Genomic DNA, 19,816 nt, shown 5'->3' on the forward strand with positions numbered 1-19,816 from the left:
CACACAAAAGAATGAAAGTTTTTTTCCCTCAAAATACCGTTATTACTCCATATTGGGCTCTCTCCTTATTTCCATTTTTGCATGATTGTTTGGATTTTTATTCTTTTGCCAAAGTATGACCTATCATCCTCCTTAATAAGTGGGAACCCACTTAATATGCTAAACTAGGCTTAGCCACAGTCTGAACATATTCTGCATTAACCCCTTCATTCAGTATTAATGCATATATACAGAGGAAAAGAAATAAGACACAATTCCTCTAGAAATGTCCTTTAGGTGGTGAGACAAGACTATGCATGTAACAGTTAAATAACAATGCAAGGAAATATGTGATTAATTGGCAACACAGAAAAGAATATGTTAGAAGTTCCTAGGGAGTAGGATGGGTGTTGGTTGAAGCATGAAGACCTTTTGGATAAAGTGGAATTTAATTGGAGTCCTGCAGGGTGAACAATATTAGAAAAGGTGGAAGGGAGAGATAAAGGCTTTGAGAGGTGACCTTGGTGCTTGGAATGGAGAGTTTCTATAGTACTGAGAAGTGGGCCATAAAGAAGGGGGTGGAGAAAAATCACAAGGTTTTTAAAGTGAGACAAGGATTAGTATTACCACCCAATGGTAGGAGGATAACAGGAAACTAAAAATATTCATTTTTTTTCTTCTTCAACAAATAAATCAACATGGCTTAGAGTGGGCTTGCTCATTCCTTCTTCCATTCATTCATTCATTCATCCACAGATATAGGTTGACATATTACAGCAATTCCTATTCTAGTTACTAGAGGCTATAAAATATTCTCTTCCCTTGAAAACCACACAGAGTAGGAAATATTGACCAAAAAAAATCAATGATTTCAATTTGTTATAAAAAGTGCTTAAAGAGATCCATGGGCATTTGTTTAGGAGCAGGAGAGAAGGACACCTAAGTCATCCTCAGGGCGGAAAACTGAGAACACTTCAAAGAGAAGGAAATGCAGTCCTGAAAGGGTAACAGAGGTCGTAGGAGGGGAAGGCCCTCAAGAAAGTCATCGGCAGCCTGGGTGGCTCAGCGGTTTAGTGCTGTCTTCAGCCCAGGGTGTGATCCTGGAGACCCAGGATTGAGTCCCACGTCAGGCTCCCTGCATGGAGCCTGCTTCTCCCTCTGCCTGTGTCTCTGCCTCTCTCTCTCTCTCTCTCTCTCTCTCTCTCTCTCTCTCTCTCTCTCTGTGTGTCTCTCATGAATAAATAAATAAGTTTTTAAAAAAAGGAAAGTCATCGGCAGCCACAAGGGCTCTGAGTGAGTGTGAGCGTGGGCCCCTGTGAACATGAGTGTGAGCAAGCAGCAAGCACAGGGACGGTCTCATCCAGGTGGGAGCACAGGATAGATGTGGAGAAGGGGCCGAGAGTGCACATGGGTCACGGACTACCAGAAACATGGGAAACTAAAGGGCTGTGAGAACTTATATCTTCCGTGCAAACAATTCACAGTGGGATTCTGAATGACCTCCTTCTCTGTTTTACAATTTCTTCATTAGAGGCATCTTTAGCTGCCTGATCATTTAGTCCTGAATGTCAAAGTCAAAATTATGTCAACACCAAAATAACCATCTTAAAGTTTATGTTTACAAGACTCACAGAAGCTTGGGGAAAAAACGGAAGACATCTAGTTGAACCTCCTCTCCAATGTAACATTTCTTCTAAGCATTCCTGGCAGGTGGCCATCCAGACGGAAAGAAATCTCTCCAGCTCCGGGGAGCTCAGGAAGCAGCCCAATTCATCACTGTACATCATTAGTTGTGAGAATTTTTTTTCCTTAAGCCGAGATTAAATATGTCTTCCAGTAGCTTTTACCCATCTCGACCCCCTAGAGGGACTAAAAAATCGCCTACTGTGCCTCCTACGTGCAGATGGTGCCATGTTAATGTTTATAACCGTGACTTGAGAACTGTCCCTTTCCCTCACTAAAGGACTTGTTAATTAACCACCAGCTTAGTTTCGATTAATTAGATTCTGTAATGCAATGTGCCACCTTCCTTTTCATGAAGACCTTGAAGGGACATCTGTTACAGCTAGTAGCACTCCCTCTTTTTCCATTACTAATTGGTAATACCTTCCTTATGTTTGCACAGTGCTTCACCCTTTCCAAGTATCTTCACATACATTATCACACTGTAATACCATAAGAAGGCGCTGCACCACGGCTGGTATGTTACCTTCACAAAAATCTTTGTATCTGCTTCATGATACAGTATAAAGCACAAGACGAGTGGTGTAAATTATATCTGAAAGACTCCCAGAGCTTCGGACAGGACAAAGGTTAGGGAAAAGGTAATGTATTTTAAGAGAAGAAAAGTAATTATCAGAACACACTCTGGATGTCTCCTCCATAACTGGCACTTACCTACAGACCATATATATTCCTGTTTTATCTGGCCATCTATAAAATCACAACTACTCCTAAAACAAACACAAATGGGAAGTTCCCACCATGAGACTGGGACTGGGAGAGGCAGAGGTTAGAAAGGGAGCAAAAGGAGGCACCATTTCAACCATGGATGTTAAATGCAGAGCAGAGTAGAAAGAAATGAACTGATCTAGTCAAAATGATGCCTTAGTGGCCTGGGAAAGATGGAGGAGAGATCATGGCAGGGAAGAGGGGAGGGCATCTTAGCAGGAGAAACAGAATATAAGCTCTGTATTCCAAGCACAGTCTTCCCCACTGCCATGCACAGACGGCCAGCTCCATGGTGGTGCTCTGAAGACTGTCAAGGACAAGCCCTGGAGATCCTCATACTCTGGAGTGAACCTGGTCTTATAGGGCTAAATGGATGTCCTACTACTATGACACAAATGACAACATTTTCCCTCATCAGGCCAAAGACAGCTATGTTTATTCTTCTGGAAGGCATCAAAAGCATTTAGACTCCTCTTTGCCTCAGCAAGTAACAAGTGTGGGTAACTGTGTGACTGCAAACGCTAAGGATCTATCAGGAGCAGTTCCATGAGGTGTGCAATGTCTCATCCCATCGGACACAATCGTTAAGCAGCTCTAAGACTCACTGTGGAGGATCAACTGACATGCCTACCATGGTCAATACCTGGCTGCCTCCCTGGCTACATCATGAGGGACATACTCGCCTGCACGGTTCCCAGCCTACGGAAGTGCACAGGCACCTCAGTAAAGAAGAATCTGTAAGGCTTTAGTGACTTCACCTGATGACACCTGGCTTTGATCCAAGGAACCATACATGTAAATACCAAGTCCCAGTAACGGTTCAGATTTCTCCACAGACACAGGAGAATTTCAGATTTCCCTGAGACTTGGGGAAAACACACAGCATGCCTGAAACTGTACTAACACACAGGACCAAGGAGGAAAGTTGATGACCTGATGACAAACCAACCTTGTTGGCAGGGTGCAGCAACCGTCCGCCGTGAGTCTGACTTGAGTCTCGTAGCTGTCCAGAGGGCACACGGCCTGCTGAACGGAGGGGCACTCCACGGTGCTGCAGTCCACGCTGAAAACTGACAGAGGCAAACAGAGGCATCATTTACTGTCACATTCATTTGCATTTTGAGTCTCAAAATGAAACACCGGCGCTTCGCGTCGGTCTGCAGTTTCCTTGCGTCCCAGAGCCCTCTCCTAGCAAGAACATTTTTATTTCAGCCAACATTACAGGACTGCAATATGTCCCACAGCTGTGCCAGGAAGGCAGGGTACAGAACATCAAGGAGTGAGGATGAAGCGCAGGGAAGGAGCGACACCAGTGGTGGTTACAGGGCTGGGGAGAGTCAGCCAGAGGTGCTTCTGGTGGAACAGGGCAAGAAATGGACAAGGGATGGTTTTGCTTGAGGCATTTATCTAGCAGTTAGGAAATAAAACGAACAATACTCTGACCAATGGTTAGAAACTTGCAAAGAGGAAAATCACTATCATCTAGATCTGTTCACAGACCATATCAGAAATGCCACAAGAACAAGGATGTTACAAATAATATAGAGCAAGAAATAGCCGGGACAGGACAACAAATCAAATGTAGCAAAGAAGGTGAGTGAACAGTCCAAGAAGACTCAGCACATGCTCTCAAAGTCAGCAGGATGGATGGTGAGAAGCTGGTAGGGAGAAAGACTGGGGCGGAGAATTTCATTACAACACATCTGGCGTTTTGATGCATATATTTATCTAAAAATAACGTTCTGTTCACATATGATGATTGTTTTTAAATGTAATAAAGTGATTGCTGTGTCTACAAGTAAGGGCTCTGAACTCCTCTGGGGGAATGAAGCACGTAGCTATATTATCATAAATTTTAACCCCACTTCCCCCATCGAGCATACTTGAAGGAGAAGAAAAGAGAAGAAAAAAAGTCCCTGTGTGAAGGCGCTTATGTACCAGTAGATTATCACTCTGGTTCTCTGACTAGAAGGCCGGAAGTCAGGCTGCTATTACTCCTCTTCCTTGTGAGGCCGGCAGCGGCAGAGGGGCCTGTGACCCTGCGACACAAAGCAGCAAGGCTGCTGAGGTGATGCCCGCGCATACCTGGTTTGCACTCATAGAGGTCACAACACTCTCCCGGCTTCCCTGAGGCCTTTGACACTAGTATGTTCAGGTATCCCGGCTGGCAGACTTTGCGCAGACAGCCCGCAGGGTCGCACACGCAGCGGCTGGGTAAGGGGCAGCACTCCCCGGGGGGAGCATAGCCCTCGATCAGAACGGAATCTTCAGGACAACGTGGAGAGAACTGGACTTCACAGCGGGCCTTGGAGCAATCTGGCTTCTCTTCTAAATGGGAGAGAAAGAATTTAGCACAGGCCTGGGGGCAGCGTGGGGCACTGGTGTTGGAAGCACAGGCAGTCCTGAGGATCTATTTACTGACCGAAGACAAGGGGAAAGAAAGAAATCTGGTGGAAACTGTCACACTCAGTTCCGCCAACCGTAAAAATCTCCCGAGATGTGCTCACCACACGGCGGGGTGTGAGGCCGGAGTGGTCTTCTCCACCCTCCCACCCACCTGGGCTGAGTAATCGACGTCCAGCACAATGGCCAAAATCAAGAGTGGCACAGGAAGGTGCCTGCAGGATGTGCAGAATCTGGGAACTGGACTTCATCACTGACCAAAAGATCTCTGAATTAAAAACAAGTTTTAAGGGCTGCTCTTTGAAAACAGTGTATGTTTAAAACCCCTAAATAGACCTACGAATTAATCTGGCTCCTTCAGGGACTGGAGACAAGGTACGTGATAATCAACATGAAAGAACTCCATCTCCGAGCCCTGAATTTTGAAGAGATGAACTTATTAAGATCATAGGATTCTATGATGTGGAAGCTCAGCAAGATGGAGAATGAGCTAAGTTCCCGTGTAACTTCCCCAAATGCCATCTGGCGTGTCTCTCTCTGGCAGAGATCCATCAAATGCCCCTCTCTCCTTTCTCTGATATTATGTACTAACCACTACTGCACCTCCATTTTAAAAGGTAAGAAAAATAAATCAAGCAAAGCCCTAGCTTCTGGAGCCCTAGTCCACAGATGAGTCTCTTGGTTTAAGCTTTTAAGAAACCTATACCAACATTATATCCTTAAGGAAAAGGCTGAAACAAACCCAGAGTAGCACATTATCATAGCCCCCATGATCTCTGGGGGGAGAAGGGGGTTCAGAAAATGCTGGGTGAAAATGATGCCACGTGGTATTGGGGTAGGTTATCACTAGTTCTCTTTCCTCAGTAAAATCCATACAGAATCAGGAAAGCAGGGTCAGATCCAGATCACCTAGTTTAGTCTTCTAAACAAAAAATTGTAGTCTGTTTTATAGATTACAGAACCTGAAGCCCAAGAGTTCAAGTGATCTGCCTGTGGCCAGTGGTAAAAGTCAAACAAGAATCCAGGTCTTCTCACTTCCAGTTCACTCGGCTCTTTGTATTACAAAAGTAGATCTATTTCCCAAACCAACGGTCCCTCAGGTCATTCCTATGTTGAATCCTGTATCATTCATTTCACTGACCGTCTTCCTTGTCCACTTCCTGTCTAACCAAAATACAGTGTAGGAAAGCCTTTGTATTCAAGTTCTAGTAAATTCATCAAAAAATAATTATTGAGCACCTGCTGTTCTAGCAGCCTGGGATGCACCAAAAAGAAAACAGGCACAGATTCCTGCCCTCATATAGTTTACAGCACTGTGGAGGAGGATATCAATTAAAGGACAAACATTGCAAATGAGCAAACTGTGTAGTAGTAAGGGTATCAGTGCCATGGGGAAAAATGCAGCAGAGCAAAGGGGAATCCAAGTGCATGGAAGTGGGGGACAGTTGCAATTAGGATGGGCATCGCTGAGAAGCCAATGTCTGAACAAAGACTTGAAGGAGGGAGAGGGTGGGCCATGGAGATATCTGGGAGAAGAGCATCCCAGCAGAGGAAACAGCTAATGCACTCTTGTGTGTCCCAGGAAGAGAAAGGAGGCCAGTGTGGCTGCAGGAGGATATATGGAGAATGCATACATCCTATTTTCCTATGATATCCCCAAGCCACTGCCTTGAGAAGAGAACATAACTGCAATCTCACTCTTGGATAGCCAACAGTGTGGACAGAACAAATCAAATTGCTGAGGAAGAGAAAATGAATCTTGGCTATGGGGACTGATGATGGAGTTTGTGAAGTACATTAAGTGGGTGGCTTATCTGGCAACACAAACACATTGTCTCGTAAGACGAGCTCCGTGACTTTAATTGCAAATAACATGTAATTCCTACTCTTGTTCATGTGCTGCAATTAACTTATTCCGTATCACATTCTATTATACTGTTGTCCTGCAAAATATTTGGTATATATAATCAGACTTTTCAAATCTATGCTTCAATAGAACATGTTTTCATTATTACCCAACATATGAGATCTTCCTAGTTATTCCACTCTTTACGTTTCACATATTCAATGTTGTCACCTACTGATGTGTTTTGCAGTTCAAACCTGGAGAGATTTTTTTGCTTAAGAACTGCCTATGTAATATAAATGGGATAAGATAGGCTACATAAACACTGTCTATCCCCCACTGTCTGAGGGATTTCTAGTTAGGAATGTTAAAAACTAGAGTTAGATCTTATTAAGTGCTTTTTCAACTATTCTTAAGATGATTGTATTGGCTTGCCCTTTATTATATAATCAATTAGTAGATTTAAAATTATCCTTGTTTTCTTTTTTTTTTTTTTTATGGCTGTTCTTTTTTTTTTTTTTTTTTTATTTATGATAGTCATACAGAGAGAGAGAGAGGCAGAGACACAGGCAGAGGGAGAAGCAGGCTCCATGCACCGGGAGCCTGATGTGGGATTCGATCCCGGGTCTCCAGGATAGCGCCCTGGGCCAAAGGCAGGCGCCAAACCGCTGTGCCACCCAGGGATCCCTTATCCTTGTTTTCTTATATTAAATCCTCTTTCTGAAGATCCAGCTGGATTTGACTTCCTAACATTTTAAGATTTTTAAATGTATAAGGTTGAATAATACTCACCTGTAGCTCTTTGGGTGTGTGTGTATGCGTGTGTGTGTGGGCACATGCCATGGACATGGACATACACACACACACACACACGCACGGCCCTCATCCAGTCTCAGTTCTAAAGTTATACTACATTGTTCAATGAGTTGTTTCTTGTTCTACCTTACTCTGCTATAAAACTGAGGGCTTATACATTCTTTGATGTTTTCATACAACCCAACTATAAAACTATCAGAACTCTGTGTTTAGACTCTACCTCCTTTAGAATCATCTGTACTGACACTGTTTGGTAAGAAGTATCTAATTTATCTAGATTTTCAAATTCATTTCAGGTTTTATGACCAAGCATTCTTTTTTTGTACTTGATGTGCTCATCAGTTTTGTTAGTTTTTTAATCACCTGTCTTCAGGTAATTTCACTGATTTTTCTTGAGGGCTTACTTCTCTCCTATTTTCTTAGAAATGTAAATAATTTTAATTGTCGTGTTAATATTTTAGGTCAAATATTCCTTTGGTTATATCCTGATTTTTTGATATGCATTACTCTCAATGCAACTCATTTCTAAATAATCTATAATTTAATTTTGATTCCCTCTTAAAGACTTTATAAAGAAGAATGCTATTAAATTTCTGCATAGATAAGTATTTTTGGCTTTCCTCTTGATTTTAATTTTTATAGCTTTATTGTTTTGTTGCAGAGAATGTAGGCTGTACAACTTTCTACTTCTGTTAATTTCTTGAGTTTGTGTGTGTGTGTGTGTTTATGTTTTGGCATATGTGGCCTAAGGTCAACTTTAAAATATATGAATATTTGAAAAGACCATGTATTCTCTGTTTATTGGATATAAACTTGTAAATCTATTCAATCAAGCTTAATTATGACACTCAGATCACTTACATCTCACCTCTTTTATCAAATTTCTAAGAAGGATCTATTAAACTTATCCGTTATGAACCAATAACTTCTTGTTTTTCTAGCAGTTTTTACTTTAGATTTTTAAGGTTGTGTTCTTAACTCCATGACTAGCAGGCATACGACTCAAGCCTATTATACTGACTTGGCAAGTTGTAAAATCATGCTTTCAAAGAATCTAGATTTCGAAGATTTGTGTCTTTTTATTCTGTATTTGTGAACATTCTTGGCTTTTCTCTTCTTTCAAGCCTCTATTCACATCTTGCTGGATTATCCGGAACCTTTACCTTCCCCCTCAACCAGTTGTCACCTATGAGTTACACCCAACTATGGTTACCATAGCCTCAGGAAGTATCTTTCTGATACTTCTTTTCTCAGCCCATTTCTAAATTAATTCATCCTATAGATTTCGCTCATTCACATATATCTCCATTCTATCTCTCTTCCATGAAGAATATATGAACACTATAGCCACACATGTATTTTCCCTCATTTAGAAGGTTCTGCTGATATTACCTCTGAATTTTAAAATCATCCATTTGAAAAGAAGCCTCTCCTAACTCTTTCCCTATGGTGTCTAACAAATCCATATATAATAGTTAAGTTAATTAACAAGCTTTTCAGTCTGGTTGCCTTGGCAACACATCGCAACTGGCATCTAAAAAAAATTTAAAAAGAACAAAAACTACCCCAGATACAGAAAGATTAAAGTGAAAGTACCACTTGTAACAGAGGTCATTGAGAGAAAATAGCTTCTTTCATCATATTAATTACCTTCTTTTAAGAGGTTAGCATTTAAGATATTGACAGTGTCACCTAGTATTAGAATGATTTTACAATAAAGTGTGTATCAATCTTAGTCACTTTAACCTGTGTGACCACACATTGGCCAGTTGTAGATCTTTTCCAGGTCCCTTTGTCAAAAGGGAAAGTATAATCATGATCTACAAGCAGCAATCGCATTCAAGATTTTCTGCTTAAACATGGATTTAAATAAAACCAAAGCCAGAAATGAAAACTACTAAAGGAGAGGAGATAAAACAGAAGAGAAACATTATATTGCCAGATTGGCACTATATCTGATTTTTGCAGAGTCCCATACATCTGACACTGAAGTCTTCTTCCTCTTTCAAAATCTCTTAAAATGGTCACCTAAAATGCTGCACACTTGCTTAAGGGAAAAGAGGCACCATAAAACAGACTACTGAAATTTAGACAGGTAACTAACTACAAAGTCAACACTGCTGGGTGCTCTGTCCTTTTCCTGAAATCTATTCCTGATTCTCACACACACAAATGCACATAGGGAGTACATGGTCATTCTGACACAATCCTTGGTAGTTCCAACCACACAGTTATTTCAAGGGATACCAAGTTTAGATCAGACTTGGTATCACAGAATTTAGTAGAGAGAGCACAGAGTAAAGAGGGGAAGCATCTGGGACCACTGTTTTCCCTACATCTCAGGTAATCTGGTAATCTCTGATAATCTCCCTCCCTTATAATTTGAAGTCTTGGAGTAGCTATGGCATCAGTGAGGGGATCACAGGAGCCACTTGTGGTCATGGGTGGCAAATCTCCTCACGGTACCAGCTGAGGTGCTGCCTGAGAGATCTCTAATCCCTCTCTCACACATTCATTGGACAAATATTTACTGAATGACTTCCATGTGCCAGAGGTTCTGGGCACAGAGCTTAGAGCAGGGAATAAAACGAAGTCCTTGCCCTCCCGGACTCCCAATTCTGTGACAATAAACAAAGAGCTACACAGTGTGGTGCCAGGTGGTGACAAATGCCCTGAAGCAGACTCAGCAATGTGGGTGTACCAGGTGGGTGAGGGCAGATCTCACGGAGCCTGGCACCTATACAGAGACTTGAATGAAGAAAGGAGAAGGCATGCAAATAGTTGGGCAGGAGTATCTCAGATGCAGGGACCAGGAAGAGTATCTCTATCTCTCCAAATAGAAAATACATCTCACAATTATTAAGAAGAAATCTAAATTCATGTAAGTCACAGATAGAAAATACCAATAAAGGCTTATAAGAAAAGTATTTTGACAGATGTTTCTTATTAAGGATTCCATTCTTAGGACTATGCTAGAGAAATAAAAACAATCTTTACTAATGGGGTACCTTCCATGCATGAGGCACCATGCCTCTCCTTTTCTCACACCTCTTTCATACTCCCATGGGAAAAGAGAGAACATCTTCATTTCTACTTGGCAGATGAAGAGCTAGACACAGAGAGGTTAAGAAGCTTGACTAAAGTCATAAAGCAAAATGCAGAGAGCCTCCAAAGTCTACAATCTTCCCACTGGTCCACAATGCCAAAAGCAAAAGGAACTTCAACTTTGCTCATCAGCTCTCCTGTTACTTGTATATTTAGTAAATGGCCACACTTTTGCTCACCTATAGAATACAAAATTAATTTGCAAAGAGAGGTTTAGGATCTTTGGTATTGTCCTCAACACTTTCTGCTCAGCCATCCTCCCAACTCATTTGCTCCTTGGCCCTGCAGACGTCACACATAAAAGGTGGAGCTTTTTTTGTTTCCAGCATTATTTTGTTCTGAAAACTTCTATTACAAATGTAAGACATATGTCATCCCTACATTTTTAAATTTAGAGACTGACTCCTTTAAAGTTACACTGTGAATTCTCTTCATTCACATTCCATGATTTTATCATAACCTTTTTTGGCAAGCTTCGCGGTGAAGACTTGTTCCACACAATCATAACCCCGAGGGGAAAAAATTAGGCTTGTTGATACAGTCCCAGAAATATTTCTTATTTCAGCTTGTTCAGAAACACCAGCTGTACTTTCCCAGCAATTTCTTTTACTCTGAATTTAGGATTTAACAGTGAGAGAATCTACATATGCCCTCTTCTTGGCAATTTCTTAAAAGTGCCATATTAAATTGTTTTCATTATCTAATAAAGTTAGTTTGCATTATAGAATATAAATTAGCCAAATATAAAGAAAAAATTAAATGATCTGTAAAACTGCAACATGAGATACTTTAGTGGTTCTCATGCTGGCTGTCCATTAGAATCACTTACCAAGCTTTTAAGAATAGCACTGTCTACATGCCACCTTAAATCAATTAAATCAGAATTTCTCGGGGAGGACCCTGGGAATTAATATGTATTTTAATAGCTCCCTGGGTGATTCTATTGTGTGATTAGAGCTCAGAATTACTGTGTTACTCCTCCAAGCAAACTGGGAATCTTTACAATGAAGTTCCCTATTGACAACAGAACTTTGCCAAGGGCATGTTCAAACATCCTGTCAAATGGCAGCTGGCCAGACGCCAAAGCATCACTGAGCCCTCCAGATTTCTGTCTGCCACTAAATGGCCTAAGCTATATGCTGAGCCCCCTGGTACTTCCAGGAGTCTCCTAGACCACACATCTTTTCTAAGCAGGATATTACAGAATTGGGTTGAAAATAATGCTTTAGATTAGAGCTTTGCTACTCAAAGGGTGGCCCCTGCACCAGCAGCATCACCATCGCTTGGGAGGTTGCTGGGGCTGTATAGACTTAGACCCTTGGGCCAGGACTAGTGAATCAGAAACTGCATTTTAGCAAGATTTTCAGGTGACTCAGCTGTGTTGAGTAATGGTTCTCAAACAATGGGCTATGGACAGGCACACTGACATCTCCTGAGAATATGCTAGAAATGCAAATTCTAAGATCCCGCATTATACCTACAGAATAAGAAACTCTGGAAGAGGCGCTCAGCAATCTATCTGAACAAACCCTCCGTGTGATTCTCATACACACTGTAGTCTGAGAGCCACAGTGCTAGAATAATGATTCTCAACCCTGGCAGCACATGAGAATCCTTGGGGAGCTTTAACAATCCAGAAGCTCAAGAGTACACCCCAGACCAATTCAATCAGAATTACTGGAAATGGGATGCTGGTATCAGGATTTTGTAAAGTCACCCAACTTTCGTAAAGTTGATCCACTGGTCCATGTACCTCTCCCCACCAATACTCCTCACTGCCAGGAGATTTGAGGCTGCTTTAATTCTTACGAAATCTGAATCAACGGGTTCTCTGCAGTCTTCCTGGAAGAGATCAGAGCTCCCTGGAGGAGTGAAAATAGCTAAGAGGATAGGGAGTAGAGACAGACCCCAAAAATGGCCCGTATATGTTCTACTGAATTTTAAATCAGTTTACCAAAGTTAGAACTCTGAGTCCAGAAATATTTTATTTCATCATCTATTAATTCACATCAGGAATGTGTATTCAATTTACTTCCAAAGGGATTTGCCATTAATATAATTAAATTTATATATTCATACACAGTAACATGTTTTCAAAATGTAACAATGAATTTATTTTTAAAAATCTGGCAATAAAATAAGGCCTCAGGATGGTTGGATAAATGTACAAAGATCTGAAGATTGTTTTCAAAAAGACTAATTTTGCCTAATAAACTTCTCTGAATACCTCATTCCCTTTTTGCCATAAACACAAGCCCACAGAAAAGAAATGAAAATTATTAGAGAATGGGAAAATAACTAATGAGGAAAACAAATGAACTAAATTTGTGTAGTTGGTTCAGCAACATCTTAAGAGGAATCTTCATAAGATTCATTATGAAAATGCCACAGAGGCATGACCATTAGAAAGGAAGAACTCCCCGGGGTGGTGTTTAAACGGAAGGCAACATCCAGTACAGGATACAAACAAAGCCTCTATTTTGCGGAGTGATTCTGACTTTAGGTGGGTTGCTTTCTATGTTTCAAGTTTTCTTCCACTGAGGAAGAGATGCTGCAAAGCAGGCTCCTCTTTTGTGTAATCATGATACATATTTGGAAAAATAAAACAAAACATTAGATTTTAAGAATGAGAGAAGGAAAGATCTGGCATTCCTCATCTGTAATATGGGGGCTGGCACTGTGGGTGTCCTCCGTGGATGTCCTCCGGCAAGGAGTTCTGTGAGCCCTTCCTATGCAACCAGGGACTCCGGGCCTCTGCTCCATTAAAGAGGAACAACAATAATTGTTAAATTAAAGGAGGAACCAGTCCTTTTCTTTTAAAACCCCAGGACTTGTTAACAATGTAGAGTTTTAGTCCTAAAACATGATCTTATGAGACTAAGAAACAACAAACAGAAAACCAAGGGTATTGTTAATACATTCCTGAGTCTCAGAGGTGGCATATGGATTTCAAAAGTCTTTAGGACTCCAAAGAATATTATGTGCTGATCAGGAAGTCTTCAGAAGTTCCTGAAAATGACTATACTTATGTGAATAAAATGATATAACAAGAGGGGTGTGTGGGTGGTTCAGTTGGTTAAGCATTTGACTCTTAATTTTGGTGGGGGGTTACGATCTTGGGCAGGGATGGGTGGTGGTAAGATCCAGCCCTGTATCAAGCTCCACACTGGGTGTGGAGCCTGCTTGAGATTCCCTCCCTCTCCTGCCCCTCCCTTTTTTTTCCCTCCCCCAACTGGGGCATGCTCTCTAAAAAAATGATATATCAAGAATAAGGTGGGCACAGAGTAGCATAAATAAAGGATGGGTACAGAGTACTGCAAAATACTGCTACTGTTTTGTCTCTGCTGACAACAGCAGCACAAATAAAGAACAGCAGGCTATTTAACTGTTCAACTGGTAGTTCTCATGAACTACTCTCACTGGTAGTTGCACATTCTGGGAAAAAAACATAACCCATGTGGCTAAAAATATAAAAGTCAATTTTGAAAACATTATTTTGACCATGTATTTCTTCTTTCTCTTCCTCTCTTCTTTATTTGTTTTACTTAAGATAAAATACTTGTTTGTACCATTTGCTTGCTATTTAACAGAGGTTACTTTTGAGATACTTTTTATCTTATATGGGAATCAGTACACCTTTTGGCTTATTACTAAGATTTGAGAGCCAGAAAAAACTTTATTCAAATCTTGGCTCTTCTACAAGTAGCTGTGTGATCCTGGACAAGTTTCCTGACACTTGTCTGTTGTCAAAGTTTCCTCAGGGTTGTTGTAGGAGTTAAGTGAAATAATATACATTGCAGGTATTCCTCTGCCTGGCATGTCTAAGTGTCCAAAATAGAACAGCTCTTATCATCAATTATTACAAAAAAAGTCTAGGCTTTGAGTCAGACTGACCTCAGAATCCTCAGTATACTTGTGTGTTCAATGGGGCCTAAAAATATTTATTCTACAAGAATGTTTTGAAGATTAATTTTTTATAAGATTTTATTTATTCATGAGAGAGAGAGAGAGAGAGAGAGAGAGAGAGAGAGGCAGAGACACAGGAAGAAGGAGAAGCAGGCTCCATGCAGGGAGCCTGACATGGTACTTGATCCCGGGTCTCCAGGATCACGCCCTGAGCTGAAGGTGGTGCTAAACTGCTGAGCGACCGGGGCTGCCCTATTTTTGGAGATTAAAAGAATATATACATTCTTTTATGTTACATAAGTAACAATGTCTATAATATATATGCTATGTAAATATAAAAAACATTTCAAATTAAATGTTTACATGTGCACGTGTTTCTACACATGCACACACACACAGGGCACTATCTTAGGTCCTCATACTGGCTCACTTCTTCTCTCAAGTTTATTTTAAACCTAATACCCCACACAATGCCTGGGACATGGATGTGATCATCATATGTTTGCTATTTTTGATAAAGGTGAAGCTGATTCTGAGACGCACACCATATATATCCCCACATCCAAAATCTCTTAGCACACCCCCCCCCCCAGTCATCTTTGCATGCCCAAAGTTTTACCCAAGTGCTGTTTCTCTGTCATCTTCCATGACTTTATTAAATCCTTTAAAAAAAAAAAAAAGGCCATTTTTTTGAGAGAATAGTCTTGTCTCTCTCTGGCAAGAAGGAAGGAAGCTTCCTTACTTCTTCCCCAACTCTGTGTGTTCAACATGCGCTGATGGGCCGGGCTCACAAAGTTAGCAAATTGACAAGATGGAATGTCATTTGTCCCCAAAACAAACCTACAGAGCTCCCTCTCCCCCCAACATTTGTACCTGCACCATGAAAGGCAGACCTGCTTCCTTCTGGCAGATCACCTCTGGTGGTCAGCACCTCTCAGAACATTCTCATTCCCTTCCCACAACTCTTTCTCTGAAGGCCTCCCCACCCTTCTGACTGTTCCTTCGGCTCCAGCACTAGCTTCCTAATCAGCCCTGTGCTGGGCCAAGCCCCTGAAAGGGCCCCAAGTTTCTATGCCGTCTTTGTATTCTTTGTGTACCCACGGCGTAAGCCCTCATCTACCACGACCGCCAAGAGGGCACCCAGAGACTGCAAATATGTGAGCTGCAGCTGAGCAAAGGGACGTGTTTACTTTCCATCCTGAACGACAACTTGACCTGCAGCAAAAACAAAAATACTGCAATGTGTATTTTTTCCCAGAAATGATAATTATAGTACTCCAAACATTTTTCAAACTTCAACTACCAAAATGGAAAAGGCATTTCAAAAAATAATTTATTAAATAGGCACTTATATTCTTGGTAGCCCTTACATGGAAATTCTACTTTTTTTTTTTTTTCTTCATAGCCATTAAAGGGCTTGGCTCCTGACTCAAAACCCTCTTCCAGGGCAAGGTGAAGGTCAGCCTGCGAAGCTGACAGGCAGGTGGTTGAAGAGCCCTCCTTATTCATCATAGTCAGCATGGGTCTATGGCACCTTTTCCACTCAAAAATACCAGTGATTTAAGAATTACAGTTTGTGCATGGAATGATACAAAGGCAATTCTCCACCTCTGGCTCATGAAGTACCTGAACCAAGAAGCAGAGGCCAGATAGGCTCCAGGTACCAAACACAGGAGTACAGGACTTAGACTCCTCTCAGGAGTATGATGAACCCAGACTATTCTTACTCCTCTATCTGAAGAGTGTGCTTCCTCACTTCATTCCCCACCTGGTTGTTCTCCTCTAGCCAAAGTTTTTCTAGACTCTACTCCCATCAGGATATGGCCATTGTCATCATTCCCAGGCTTTCTGACATTCTTCTGAACAGTGGTTCTTACTTGAGTGTGCTAGACAGCTTTTTAAAGCATGGACTGTGAGCTCTGCCTCCAGAATTGCTGATTTAGTTGGTGTCAGCTGAAGCCTGAGAATGTACCTCGCCAACAAATTCACAGGTTACGCATGTTGCTGTCCAGGTACCATGATTTGAGAACTGCTGCTTTAAACCATGCCTATTTGAATATTCTTAATCTCTTATGAACTCTACCACCATCCCTCCTCTCCCCAGGGACAGCTGCCTCTCTCTTTCTCTCTTTGTAGATAGGGAATAGAGCTGGTGATGAACCACATGGGTCTGAATACAGAGGTCCCAGCCAATCTCATCCTCTTCTATGTTTTTATTTTTTTGAGAGAGTGCTTGCTTGTGTGTGCACAACTGGGAAGTGGGGAGGGCAGAGGGAGAGAGAATCATATACAGGCTCCATACCCAGTGTGGAGCCCAACGCTGGGCTTGATGGAGGCTGCACACGGGGTGGTTCTCACAACCTTGAGATCACGACCTGAGAGAAATCAAGAGTTGGAAACTTAACCAACTCAGCCACCCAGGGACCCCTATCCTCTTCTATGTTAAATAGCAGCCCACATGGAACTACCATCTTAAACATGAGATAAAATTCAGAGAGGAGCTCAAGGAGAAAGCAGGCACAAAGTTCAGACCTTCAGGTAACATCAGAGAGGTTCAGGCTGCTGCCAGTGATCAGTGGACTAAGTCTAACCAGAATGAATGAACAAAGCAGTATATGATGAATCAATTCCCACAAATTCACACTCCAATAACTGGTAATTTGTGATACTTTGGAATAAGAGTGTCATGAAATTTAACTTTACATGTCTTATAGAGACTAGACTCCACAAAGTTGCTAGGAATCTAAATTCCTTTCATGTTTTTGCTTCTTAATACCTAACTTGTACCCTTGTCCATCTAGTCTTCCAACCAGTGGAAAGAGAGGAAAGTGGAAGGGGAAGGACAAACTCTAAGTAGTACTCTGAGAAGTTGCATTATGGCTTCTGCTCTGTTCACATGGCCTGGACTTAGTCACATGGCCATGCCTACCTGCAAGTGAGTCTGGGAAATGTAATTTTTATCTTGGATGGCCATATCTATAGCCAAAATTTTATACCTACAGAAGAAGAGGAGAATGGATATATGGACGCAGGGACTAGAAACCTCTATAATATTTTCTTTTTCTAAGAAAATAAACTGTGTAAATAGGGAAGTATACTGCCTTTTAAAGAATACCATGTAAGAGACATTGTCAGAAGTTATATACTTCAATATAAGCAAGGCTATATGTAGAAAACCCTTAGTCATCAGTGAGCCTAGATTTTCTATGCACATAAACATTAAGCAGAAAGCCCAGGCTTCTTTTGAAATGCTCTAATTTCAACAAGTCAATCTAATCCTTCCTACAATTAAAGTATGAAATATAGGTGGACTGAAGACTTGAAAGTTTAACTACAAGAAAGCAGAGAAATTAATATGTTTGTCCTTGCATAAAAATGTAAGAATGGTTCTATCTACAGGATGTGTATTCGTCAAAGAAAAAGAAAAAGAAAAAATTTCTCAGTCAGAAATTCTTATATATAAGTGGAGAAAACAGTGGTCTAGCAAAGCCAAATGACTTGCCTGAGGGTCATCTGGCTAATGAATACTGAGGCAGGGCCAGAAGCCAGGTCTCCTGGGGAATTTTACATTGGTTCCACCAAGATAACTGGTCATACTAACATTCTTGTCCTTTGGACTAGTCTACATCTTTCCCTGATACTAATTCATCTTTTCTGCAATACTTAACTTTTCTTAGATTCTAGCTTAAAATTTTGATTACAAAGCTCCTTTGTTATGATGTCAGTTAAATATACAAACCAAATCAAACCAAAAGTAACCCTTTATAAGTGGAGTGCATAAGAAAGGTCAGAAGAGCAACCTCTGGTCCTAAGGTGGCCATGGTGCTGTCCACTACTTGGGTGCTGATAGGCTACTCGCCCACACAGGCAGAGAAGCTCTCAGACACAGAGTACAAATAGGCTGGGAACAGGGGGGATAGCAGGGTTGCCAAGATGGAATCTGTGTGTACACCAAGGCACTTGGGACTGGGGACCTGGAAGAACACCACAGGGACTCATAGGGCTCCTCTGTAACAACCCAACCCCCAGGAAGTTTGGACCTCTGGCAATTTCCCCCAGTCCACTCAGAAAATGAAGCCTAGTCATAGAAAAGTAGAAACTCTAAGCCCAGGGGAATTGGAAATAAATACCAGACAGTCTCTCAGCATTAAAGAGGGTAAAAAGCCTCATGTGGAAGCTGAGTAACTGCTTTCAGAATCTGGATGTGGTATGGCCTCTATAACTCAGAATTAGTTCTGAAAAGTCTCTTCAGGTTGCCATGGCTTCCTCCATGTTAAACAGCACTTCTACGCTCTTCTCCTTGGTTTTGTGGTGGATGTGACTTATCTGGATACCTGCACCTGGTGATGGCTGAAATCCTCTGATAACATGTGACCCGTGATACTCAGCCTCTGTCCCAATACTGAGTGTAGGCTTCTGCTGGCCAAGGAACTGTGGGTTCCCTGTGCAGCAAAGGAGGAGAATGCCAGCATTCTCTATTCCTTCTCTATTTTCCTCCCTTATTATTCTTGGTATGTTCAGCTATCCTTACATAAGCTATCCGTATGTACAGAAAAGCTACTTTTTAGAATTTAGGGTTTTTGTTAATACTATCCTTATAATTGAGAGTATAAAAATTTGCCCTGGAAGGGGGGGGTGGAGGGAGCCTTAAAGAAGGAGGTCAGGTATAAACAAGGGAAGGCAGGGATCCCACAGGCTTCCTCTAGTGGTTTGTTTGGGAGCTTACAGTTGGTTATATGTGAATTTCTATTCTAAGGTGTTTTGCTCTTGTTGTTAAGAAACAAAAACAGGAAAATAGGTTCTTGGGGCATGTGGGTGGCTCAGCCGGTTGAGCATCTGACTCTTGATTTTGGCTCAGGTCATGATCTCAGGGTTGGGAGACAGAGCCTAGTGTTGGTCGCCCTGTGCTGGGTGTGGAACCTCCCCCTAAAATTCTCTCTTTCCCTCTCCTTTCCTTTCTGAAAGAAAGAAAAATAAAAAGAAATAAATAAAAAGCAGCGTTTGATACAAGTGTCTACCTATTTATGCTAAAAATTCGACCTGATCTTAAAGCCTTAAACAATGGGAGATTTGAGACACTGCAACTCATCTGCAAATTTAAGGCTATTCAGTCAGCATGTCATTACGGGGGCCTCCAAAAGGAAAAAAAAAAAAGGATGAAAACATAGTAAATACAGTAGACTCAGGATTTCCACAAGAGAGAATTCTCAAGGTCTTTGTAAGACACTAATTGGAGCACAATGCCACTGATTACAGTTGCTCCAAAAAGTGCAATATTACACTAGCCAGTACACTTACTGAGGCATTTCT

General features: G+C 41.4%; 1 protein-coding gene across 2 annotated transcripts in view; it reads right to left on the reverse strand.

Moving 5' to 3' along the window:
* The window catches only part of CRIM1 (cysteine rich transmembrane BMP regulator 1), a 191,280-nt gene that overhangs the window by 97,812 nt on the left and 73,652 nt on the right, over window positions 1-19,816 (reverse strand). For both annotated transcript variants that reach the window (XM_041755162.1, XM_041755161.1), the window contains exons 3-4: window positions 4,516-4,758; window positions 3,380-3,500 (exon numbers count right to left, since the gene is read on the reverse strand). In XM_041755162.1, coding sequence (XP_041611096.1) covers window positions 3,380-3,500; window positions 4,516-4,758 — 364 coding nt within the window. The remainder of the gene's footprint in view (window positions 1-3,379; window positions 3,501-4,515; window positions 4,759-19,816) is intronic.

This window comes from Vulpes lagopus, chromosome 5 (assembly GCF_018345385.1).
Source record: "Vulpes lagopus strain Blue_001 chromosome 5, ASM1834538v1, whole genome shotgun sequence".
Classification (NCBI taxonomy): Eukaryota; Metazoa; Chordata; class Mammalia; order Carnivora; family Canidae; genus Vulpes; species Vulpes lagopus.